Raw genomic sequence first — 10,792 nt, 5'->3', positions numbered from 1 at the left:
AGAACAATGAACGTCCGATCATTTTTGCCTTGTCCAATCCAACATCCAAGGCCGAGTGTACCGCACAGGCCGCCTATGACAACACTGAGGTGAGTTTGGGTTTAGATACAAAACAGGAGGCATTCTTTATCAATTCACTACTGGTTTCCTAGGGTCGCTGTATATTCGCCTCCGGTTCGCCTTTCCCGCCCGTGAAATACGGAGGTAAGACATTCTACACTGGCCAGGGCAACAATGCGTACATTTTCCCCGGCGTTGCGCTGGGCGTTATCGTCACCGGAACGCACCACATACCAGAGGATATGTTCCTAATCGCCGCGCAAACTGTGGCCGATCACGTCTGCCAGGAAGATTTGGACAAAGGTTCGCTCTATCCGCCACTGAGCGCCATTCGAGACTGTTCGCTGGAGATCGCCGTGGGAGTTACCAAATATGCGTACGAGAAAGGTAAAATCATTTTCTGCCTCCGCCGCCGCCGCCGCCGTAGACGGATTTCGCGCCAACTCGTCCAGATGTTGGTATGACCCTCTCAAAATTGAATGAAACTTTCTGGACGTAAAGACCTTCTCCAATTAAGCAACTTGACATACTTAGTTTTCCGAAAATTTATCTAGACTAACATACATGTTTTTACTCGAAAATGGTAAGTCCTACAAAAATGTGATCTATACAAGAATTTAAGAAAAAAATACTGAAAAAATATTTTTATGAAATTCTACACTGAGTCGATTTTCTCAAAATGGTCATCTCAGATTTTGATGAAATGGTGGATAAATTGTAGATAAAGATGTGCCCTACAACACTTCCATACATCGCAACTTGCGCATATTTAAGACAAAAAAGTTTTTCTAACAAAAACTTTTTCAATATTTTATTTAAATTAGGTTCATTTCTTTTTTCAGTACAGAAAGCCAACCCATATAAAAAAAAAAAAAGAAAAAGAATAGCAAGAATGTTGAATGAGTGCTTTAGGGGTCTTTATTTGAAACAAATGTGATAAAACTTTTGAATTTAATGACATTTTTTGACATTAAATTCATGTTTATTCATCTGATCTTATAACATGTACATTAGAGTGCCAATGAAAATGGTCATCTCTAATTTCAAAAAGTTACCCCATAAAAATTGTTCACCACCTCGAAAAAACGCCCTATGCCAAATATCAGCTCAATCGGACTTAACGGAGAGTGACGCAAAGCGGTCAAAGTTTGAGTTTTTTTTTGAAAATCGAAAAATCACCCAACAGGGGAGTAAAGGAAATCGAGGTTTTCGAAAAAAAAAAATTTGATGCAAAATGTCTCAAAATTGCATGGAACGTCGAGATCTACTGCCATATCGAAAACTTTTTTTTTTGTCAAAAATCGGCACTCTGGGATTTAGTTTTGACGTAGGATTACGTCTTTCGGGAACATATTGGGGTACAAATTGAAAAACGAAAATCGATCGCATCCTGAATAATGTCCAATTTCAAACGCTTATTGCTCATTCATTTCATTATGGATTGATGATATTTTTGCATCAAACGATTTCGGCACTCTATAACAATTTTTCACATTGAATATAGTATAGTATATATCATGTAACTATCGAATAATTGAAAAATCTCAACCCCTATCCAAACAGAGATACTCAGTCCTGATTGGTCGAAATTGACGTCATTTCTTTTTCGCACCCGATTGGATTCTTTCGTTCACCGGCAAGCTAAATATCTGCATGGCGAACGAGTAGGAGGCGCCTACTTCTTCTTCTTCTTCTTCAATGGCACTAACGTTCCTAGAGGAACTTCACCGTCTCAACGTAGTATTACTTGCGTCATTTTTATTAGTACTTAGTTGAGATTTCTATGCCAAATAACACGCCTTGAATGCATTTTGAGTGGCAAGCTCTAGAATACGCGTGATCACAGTGCAAGTCGGAGGAAATTCCTTTGACGAAAAATTCCCCTGACCAGAACGGGAATCGAACCCGATCACCCGGCATGTTAGTTATGAAGCTAACTACTCGGCCACGGGAGCACAAGGCGCCTACTTCACACATAACAAATAATATAAAAGGAAGGAGCATTCGTGGATCTCATTCATTCATACAACGGACGTGGAACGGACAACAACGAGTGAAGAGCAGCAGCAGTGGTATTCCTCTTCTCATCAACCAATACAATTGGATGTGGTAATGGAGGCAAAGGAGACAAAGGACTCGGTAAAGGAAGAGCGTATCGCAAGGTTCTACATGACAACATCCAGTGTATCAAACCCGCTATCCGTTGTTGAGCTCGCCGTAATGGTGACAACGAAACCCTCGCAAACTGACGCACAGAAGCCGAAGATACCAAAGCCTTGGAAAGAAGCATCGACTGAAACATCACATTACTAAGCAGCAGATTCCACAAACCCATTAAACCCTTCCAGTCCTTTTCAGGACTATCGATATTGCTTTGAAACGAAAGAGTTTAATTTATTGTTTTCCACTCAACATAAAAATTATATGGAACTATGATCAAAAATAATGTCTAGTTTTGATTTTAGAGATGTCTAAAATTTTCGTTCAATTGATTGTGGAATGTTCGTTGGGGCATTTTACAATATTACAATATTTTACAAATGCGGGTGTACGTACTGTAAGTACATTTGGTAGACACATACAAGATTTACAACCGTGTAGAATTGATTTGTTTACAAAATCCATTATTTAAACTGAAATTCCGGGTTCTGTTTGGCCAATTCGTAAAAGCAATCGTTGCTCTCATATAATTGCTTTGCTGTGGAATCGATTCTTTCGTTCCCCGACGAGTAAAATATTTGCATCGAGAGCGAGTGGGAGGAGCCTATTTCTCACATACCAAATGATATAAAAGGACGTAGCATTCGTGGATTTCTCATTCTCGTTCAACGCTCAGATCGACAAACATCTGGGTTTCCAGTGTGCATTGCTGGTATTCTCCTCATCAATTAACACGACTGAATGCGGCAAAGGAACCAAAGAAGAGGAGCGAAACGGATCGGAAACAATGTTTGTTTCTAGTGTGCATTGGATGTGGTAAATCCGCATCCGTCGTTTAGCTCGCCGTGGTGGTGTCAACGAAACCCTCTCAAACCGACGCACAGAAGCCGAAGATCTCAAAGCCAAGAAAAGCAGCAGCGACTCCGAAAAAAACTACCGCTGCCAAAAAGTAAACAACTGCTACATCCGACATGATGTTTTAACATCACATTAACACGCAGCTGATTCCGTACAGCCCATCAAACCATTCCAGTCCTTTTCAGGACTATCGACATTGCTTTAAAACGAAAGAGTTTAATTTATTGTTTTCCACTTATCATAAAAATGATATAAAACTATGATCAAAAAATATTGTTTACTTTTACATTTTCTTTGACCATGTGCAACGAACAGGGAACGTTTCACGTCAAAAAATCAGCATGCGGCAGATAGCCTAACGTAATCCTACGTCAACTATGCGGTCGTGTCTCAGACACAACCCTCCTGTGACTTTTTTTTGGAATACGAAACGAAAAGTATGGTTTAGGGTGCCAATAGCTCATTTTGGACTTCATTTACTGGTGTTGCATACGTTAGAATTTGAGTTTTTTGAAATCTGAAATATCATTGGAAATCGGAGTCTTAAATTTTTTGTTGGTGCCAAATGTCTTAGAAGTTTATGATACGTCAAGATTCACTGTTATCTAAAAAAAATTTATTTTTTTGAAAAATCCAATTTTAAGACAAAATAAAATAAGTAAAAAAAAACTTTTTAAGTTAAACGGTTTAATTGTGATTAAACATAATAATGTACTAAAAGCTACAAAATAATTAGGCAAGTAGCAGATAGCAGTTATCACACCTCTCCTTCATTAGTCTAGGGCATTGATAAGACTAAAATAATATCGTGGGACATATGATGAAGTCGCTAATTGTGAATAATGCGAATCCAACGTGCCCCACGATTTTATTTTAGTCTTATCAATGCCCTAGACTCATGAAGGAGAGGTGTGATAACTGCTAACTGCTACTTGTCTAATTATTTTCTAGCTTTTAGTACATTATTATGTTTAATCACAATTAAACCGTTTAACTTAAAAAGTTTTTTTTACTTATTTTGTTTTAAGTACATTATCTGTCTCATTAGAATATTTCTCTACAATAAAACCATTGTACTGTATTCTATCAGTCAAATAATTTCATTTGATAGCGTTATTGAGTGGATTGCAGAAAATACATAGTGTGTTCTCCAAGTCAAGTTCGTTCGATTGATACACATATCTCAATAAACCTTTTTTTTGAGATGATATGGAATCAGCTATTTTGTAGCGGCGGCCAAATTGGATTTTCCAAGATAAGCAGTTTTAAAATGACAGCAGAGATAAAGGTGTTTTATAAATTCGGTCAGTTCCTATTGGTCAAATATCTATTAATGTGGGACAACCCTACAACATACAAACATACATACAAACCATTCAAGCTAAATAAAACCGTTTAATAAAGTGATTTGCTATTTTGTGATTGCGGCCATCTTGGATTTGGATTTTTCACGATCTACTGTGATCTACCATTCAAGCCCTTTCATTTGATACCCATATTAATCGGGTTTTGAGAAAATATGTAGCTCGCCATTTAGTGGCAGCCATCTTGGTTTGCATTTTTCATGAATTTTGATACCCATATTAACGGGGTTTTAACATAATATGTAGTCCGCCATTTTGTAGTGGCAGCCATCTTGGATCTACTAGTCAAGCCCTTTCATTTGATACCAATATTGATGGGGTTTTGGAAAACCCATATCGATGAGGTTTAGAGAAAATATGTGATCCGCCATTTTGTAGCGGCCGCCATCTTGGATTTTCAAGATCATTAAATACGCAGTTTTATAATGACTACAAAGATAAAGGTGTATTCCAAATTTCAGATCAATCAGTCAACAGAAAAGGGGTCAAATTTCTATTAATGTGGGTCAGCGCTACAGACAAACATGTTACAAACATACAAACATACAAACAGATTACAGGGCAAGCTAAATAAAACCATTTAAAAAAAAAGACCAAGTGCCAATAAATTTTTTTGACAATTTTTTTTTCGATATAACAATAAATCTTGACCAGTCATGCAATTTTAAGACATTTGGCATCAAAAATATTTTTTGAAAACCCCGATTTTCGTTGATTTTTCGGTTTACAAAAAAATCAAATTTCAACGTTTGCAACACTAGTAAATGAAGTTCAAAATGAGCTAATATTTTGCATAGGGTATATTATCGTGCAAATCAACATTTCGCAGCAAGTTCCGAATGAAAAATCGAGATAACTATTTTTATTGGCACTCTAAACCATACTTTTCGTTTCGTATTCCAAAAAAAAAACTGAGTCCCAGAGTGCCGATTTTTGACAATTTTTTTCCAGATGACGCTAGATCTCGATGTTTCATGCAATTTTAAGACATTTGGCATCAACTTTTTTTTTTCGAAAACTCCGATCTCCTTGGGTGATTTTTCGATTTTCAAAAAACTCAAACTTTGACCGCTTTACGCCACTCTCGTTTAAGTCCGATTGAGCTAATATTTGGCATAGGGGTTTTTTTTTTCGAGGTGGTGAACATTTTTTATGTGGTAACTTTTTGAAATTCGAGATGACCATTTTCATTGGCACCCTAATGCACATGTTAACTTATATTCGATATTTCTTTTTATCTAACATTTCGAAGTTTTTGGGATCATCTACTGAATTTGAAAACCTTTTAGCTACTATTTTATTTTCATCTACAGGAATAAAGCAATGAAATTTTGGTGTTCCCGATATTGTTTTTGCGTTATTGGATAGTTCCTCAAGCTCATTCGACTTTTTTTGTATGCTGTTCTTTAGATAAGTAATTTCATGATACATCTGTCTTTTGTTTAACTGTCCAATTATAAGGCTCTAGTGCTGTTTGGATTGTGTTTCCGTAATCTTGGGCAAGACATGCTCTCTTTGCCATTCGTTGTAGAGCCCCTCCTATTGCATCACAGGTTCCTTTCCCGTGGGAGATGGCAAGAAAATGCCATTCTGCTTCTAGTTCGTAAACTTTTTTTGAAACTACGCAGACTGGCGAAATTCTTTTTGTTTTTGTAGTGTGCTGCTGCTCCATCGGACATGAAAGTTATTTTAGTAAAATCATTATTTCTCTGACAAATTCTAACAATTTTTCTCTAAACAACTGCGCTGCCACAGTGTCGTGTGTTAAAACTTCTCAAATAACTATAAAGTTTACGTTTTCTAGTACACTATCTTTTTTGTCGTATATTTCAAATGGGCGAATAGTTGCTTGTGAGTTATTCCAGTGATAACCCTGTGCCGCATTTTCAATTATGGATTAATTATTCTTTGAAAAATCATAAATTACTATTATTTCCCTTTCATCAAAGATTCGTTTTTTATTTCCCAAAAAAAAAAACAGATTGCTGTTTGTAAATAAGTCATGCTCTATGAGTTGAGTCTACTTTATCAACGAAATACGGCACAAATTCATCGATTGGTTTTAAAATCGTTTCCAGATTACAACGGTCTGTGGTCAGCCATTGTTGAAAAACGATTTCTTCTTTTCCGCTTTCCTCCAATAGAAGAGTTGTTTCTTCACTAATTGATGTTTTGGAAACACAATCCTTACAAGCACGAAGATGGCAATCTGTGGCGTTTTGGAACACTACATAGCATTTTCCCATGACTACTGTATGCGAAATCGTTCTCAAACTGTTATCCATTAATTTAACATTTTCATGGATGGTACATACACAAACATTGTGGGTTCCTGTACTATCAAGTAATATACAGTGGTCTAACTTACGGTTACACTTGGAGTTGTTAATACCAGCGCTGCATTTGTAATCCTTGCAAATTCTGGAGATCACGGCTTGACTCATGTTGCTAAACAATGTCACACTTTTATTGGTTGAATTCTGATGATTACGCAGAAACAAAATAATGCTATTCATTTTCCGTCACTTTACATTCGCTGCCGGTCACGACTGGTTATTTTCAAACTACTGCAGAGCCATTTTATTCATCCTTCAGGTATCTGTACAATCCATACCTTATTATCTTATCTATAGTGACTCTTAATAGATACCTAAATCTACAACAACTATTCGATACCTGACCGACCGATCAAGAGATTTTTGGCAGATGACTATTGTTTGAGACCTGTTGTTGGTCTCTGAATTGAAACATATTGTACTTCACTACAAAAACAAGCTGAAAACTGTACAATAGCACCCAAGGGCGTAGCGTGACAGGGTGACACCCGGGGCGGGTTACTAGGGGGTCACCCCTCCATAATACTTAATTTTTGTTTTCAAATGAAAAATTGAACTAATCTAAACTAGAAATGTATTTCTGATAATATTAAATGGACGAACAACAATTTTTGGAAAATTTCGAGAAAAAATCTTGAAAAAGTTTTTGTTGTGAAAACTATTTTGCCTTAAATATGCACAAGTTGCGATGTATGGAAGAGTTGTAGGGCACATATTTATCTACAATTTATCCACTATTTCATCAAAATCTGAGATGACCACTTTGAGTAAAATCGACTTTTAGTTTTTGAAATAAATTTTTTTTAAAGTAGGATTTCAAAAAATATGTTTTCAATATTTTTTTCTGAATATTCAATTTTTTTTCCTAAAACTCTTCCATAGATCACTTTTTTGTAGGACTTACAATTTTCGAGTGCAAAAAAAAATTATAAAAAAAATGATCAAAAATATTTGGCTCTTTCCATATGTTATACTAGATAAATTTTCGGAAAACTAAGTATGCCAAGTTGCTTAATTAGGTAAGGTTTTCAGGCCCAGAAAGTTCCATTAGGTTTGAGGGGGTCATGCCAATCCCATGGACGAGTTGGCGCGAAATCCGTCCGTATCGATACCAAATGAACCAACTTTCGGTTTGGTCTATTTTAGGTTTGGCCTCGACATATCCAGAGCCGGAGGATAAACTCACCTACATCAAATCCCATCTGTACAACTTCAACTACGAAACTGCCATGCCAGTCACCTGGAAGTGGCCTGCCGAACCGGAGGTCAAGACTCGCCCGATCAACCCGACCAAACTGCAAGCATGAGACATGGAGCAAATTTAAGGCAGTATTTTTAACCTCCCATCCTCCCGTCCCACTATCTCCGAATTGGGCATTGAAACATCCCTTCTATTTATTTTCGTCCCCTCGCCACTTCGGCAAGAGTTGAAGTTTGCGTCGTTTTTTTTTATTAATTTGATTGTGATACCAAGCGAAACAGCAAAAAATAACTCAACAATGTCCCACTGACAACGTTATGCGCCAGGATAGTTAATTGATTGATGTTCCTTTAAAGTTTTAAATCTCCAAAGAAGCAATTCACAAACGTGTACCAGAGGTACACTGGGAAGGAAATACAGTAATAGTAGAACCGTTTCCAAGACGCGACGGAACAAAAGCAAGATCAGGTCAGGTATAGGTCAGAAAGTTTAAACTAGTGGAAATTAATTTATTGTGTGTAGATTAGGTGAAAAATAAGCAAACTATCCATCATATGTTAGGGGAAAAAAAAGTTAAAACAGCTGCTGCAGCGAGTCGCGAATTTAAAATTGCACTTCGTACTAAACCTGTGGAGTATGCGCACTCAGTTAAATTTAAGTAATTAAAAGTGGAATTGCCGAAAATGCAACAATACAATGATCGTACCGTAACGAGAAGCACGTTACCGCTAGCGTTGTTTGGGTAGTTCCGTTCAATGTTCGAACACTTGACAAGAATGAAATACAGACATGTTTATCAAATCCAGCTTTACTTTTTTCTGTATCTGGGTTTAGTAGAGTGAAGCAACTCTCCTTATGCAAAGTCATTTGCTGTATATTTTGTATCCGACAAATACAAGCGACTTGAGCTATCATCCACCGCGCAGGGAAACGACCATAATCGCAAGGTGATGCGAACTTGAATGGTGCATGAGTTCTTCTTCTTTCTTTGTTTTTAAGAGGCTTTAAACTTTGCAGTTCATTCGCCTCTATACATGAGTTTGTTTGACAGAACACTTTATCTTCTTCTTTGGGAGGTTCGTACCAAGGCGCCTAGAAGTATATACTAAGGTGGGCCAACTTGCTAAAACCACTCTTCAGCCATCTTGGAAGTCTACTGTGTTTCGTTTGTAAACAAAACACAATACGCTATTGCCGAAGCTCGCTCGTGATCAGTCTGTCTCTTTCACGCTACAAGCAAATAATTCCCCTTCTACTTTCTTCCGTTCTGTTTTCATATACCGCTCCCCTAACCAACTTAGTGACGAAACGGCCTCACCTAGTACCATAGACCCGTCTTGGTTCGTACCTAAGTGGTGTGGACTCAATCCACTTCATTTTCAAGCAAATTCATGCATGTTTTCAAGCGATTTCTTGCAATAAATTTTCAGACCACCAGGGATGCCAGATTTACAAACATGTTTGTAAATTTACAGACATATCTGTAAAACACTTATTTTTGTTGTAGGCTTTTTGGATATAACAATATTTCACAGGTTTTTGAAAAAATAAGAGGCTCTATTCATCACATCAAAGATAGTTCACTCACCATATGACATTTTTCCATAGTTTAGTTTGGAACTCACACACATAAGTACTTTTGCCCTGACATCATTACAGAAGAAAGAGAGTATATGGTTATTCACAATTAATGAAAAATTTCATTCTCTGCAGGTAAGGAAAAATCTTGAACGAAAATTGTCTCTGATAATTATATTCTGTTCTAGATAAGATTGTTTTGCTGAAATGCAAGGAGATTTATTGAAAAATAGTTAAGTTAGGGTCAGGACTATGTCTTCTGAGTATTTTAACAACATCGAATAAAAATTTTCATTCTATTTTCAACAACTTACATTCGCTTTCGGGTCTGCTTATGACGAAATATGGGTTACTGTTCGATATTGTAACCACAGACATGATTCATGGCCGTGTGGTGATCTAAAACTTGTATAGCCTTGCATGGCGGATGGAAAATATACACTGCATTTTCTTATAAATTTCATCAACGATAAGACCGCAAGCCTTGGTGGATGTCCAATATTTATTTATTTGCAACGTCTCGAATGTTATAAAACGATTCCACAGACTGATCTTAACCTAATAGCACTTAATCCTATTTTTAAATACATTTTTAGACATGTCAAATTCAAATACATCACAAACACTGTTGAACAAACGAAAACAAACATCCAACGGATTATTGAGACCATAAGAGGTTCTATGTCGTCTAATGAACAGTAAGTCACGCTCACGAAGTTGACGGGAAGGTGCATAAAACGAAACACTGGACAACAAAGATGGACAGTCGATGTTTCCCGAAATCAAATCAAAGACAAAAACCCGTTGTAGATTGGATCGTCTGGAGGCAAGCGTTTCGAGAGCGATAAGTCTACAACGGCTTTCATAATCGGGCATGTTCGTTGGGTCAGACCACGGTAATGAGCGAAGGGCGTAACGAATGAAGCTGCGTTGCACTCTCTCCATTCGGATTGTTTGGGTTGTGTGAAATGGAGCCCACACACATACCGCATACTCCAAGATACTACGAACTAATGAGCAGTATAGTGTCTTCATGGCGTAGATATCCTGGAAGTTGCTGGTACTACGTCGAACAAATCCTAGGACTGAGAACGCTTTGGTAGTTGTTAGGTTGATGTGTTCGTTGAATCGAAGCTTGTTGTCGATGGTCACACCGAGATCGCGGATGGAAAGAACACACTCCAGGGGTACGGACCCGATTGAGTACATGAATTCGATTCGTGATTGTCGGCGAG

The 10,792-nt window shown here is 37.3% G+C and overlaps 1 protein-coding gene across 1 annotated transcript in view; it reads left to right on the top strand.

The window, feature by feature from the left end:
* The window catches only part of LOC129775010 (NADP-dependent malic enzyme), a 28,165-nt gene extending 19,381 nt beyond the window's left edge, over positions 1-8,784 (top strand). Inside the window, exons 2-4 of the mRNA XM_055779168.1 lie at positions 1-89; positions 153-447; positions 7,925-8,784. The exon at positions 1-89 is cut by the window's left edge and continues 1,304 nt beyond it. Of these exons, the coding sequence (XP_055635143.1) occupies positions 1-89; positions 153-447; positions 7,925-8,085 (545 nt within the window). The 3' untranslated portion in view covers positions 8,086-8,784. The remainder of the gene's footprint in view (positions 90-152; positions 448-7,924) is intronic.
* The last annotated feature ends 2,008 nt before the right edge of the window (positions 8,785-10,792 follow it).

The sequence above is a fragment of the Toxorhynchites rutilus genome, chromosome 1, assembly GCF_029784135.1.
Source record: "Toxorhynchites rutilus septentrionalis strain SRP chromosome 1, ASM2978413v1, whole genome shotgun sequence".
Taxonomy (NCBI): Eukaryota; Metazoa; Arthropoda; class Insecta; order Diptera; family Culicidae; genus Toxorhynchites; species Toxorhynchites rutilus.
Note: the sequence above shows the minus strand (reverse complement) of the source record. Positions and strands in the feature narration are given on the sequence as shown.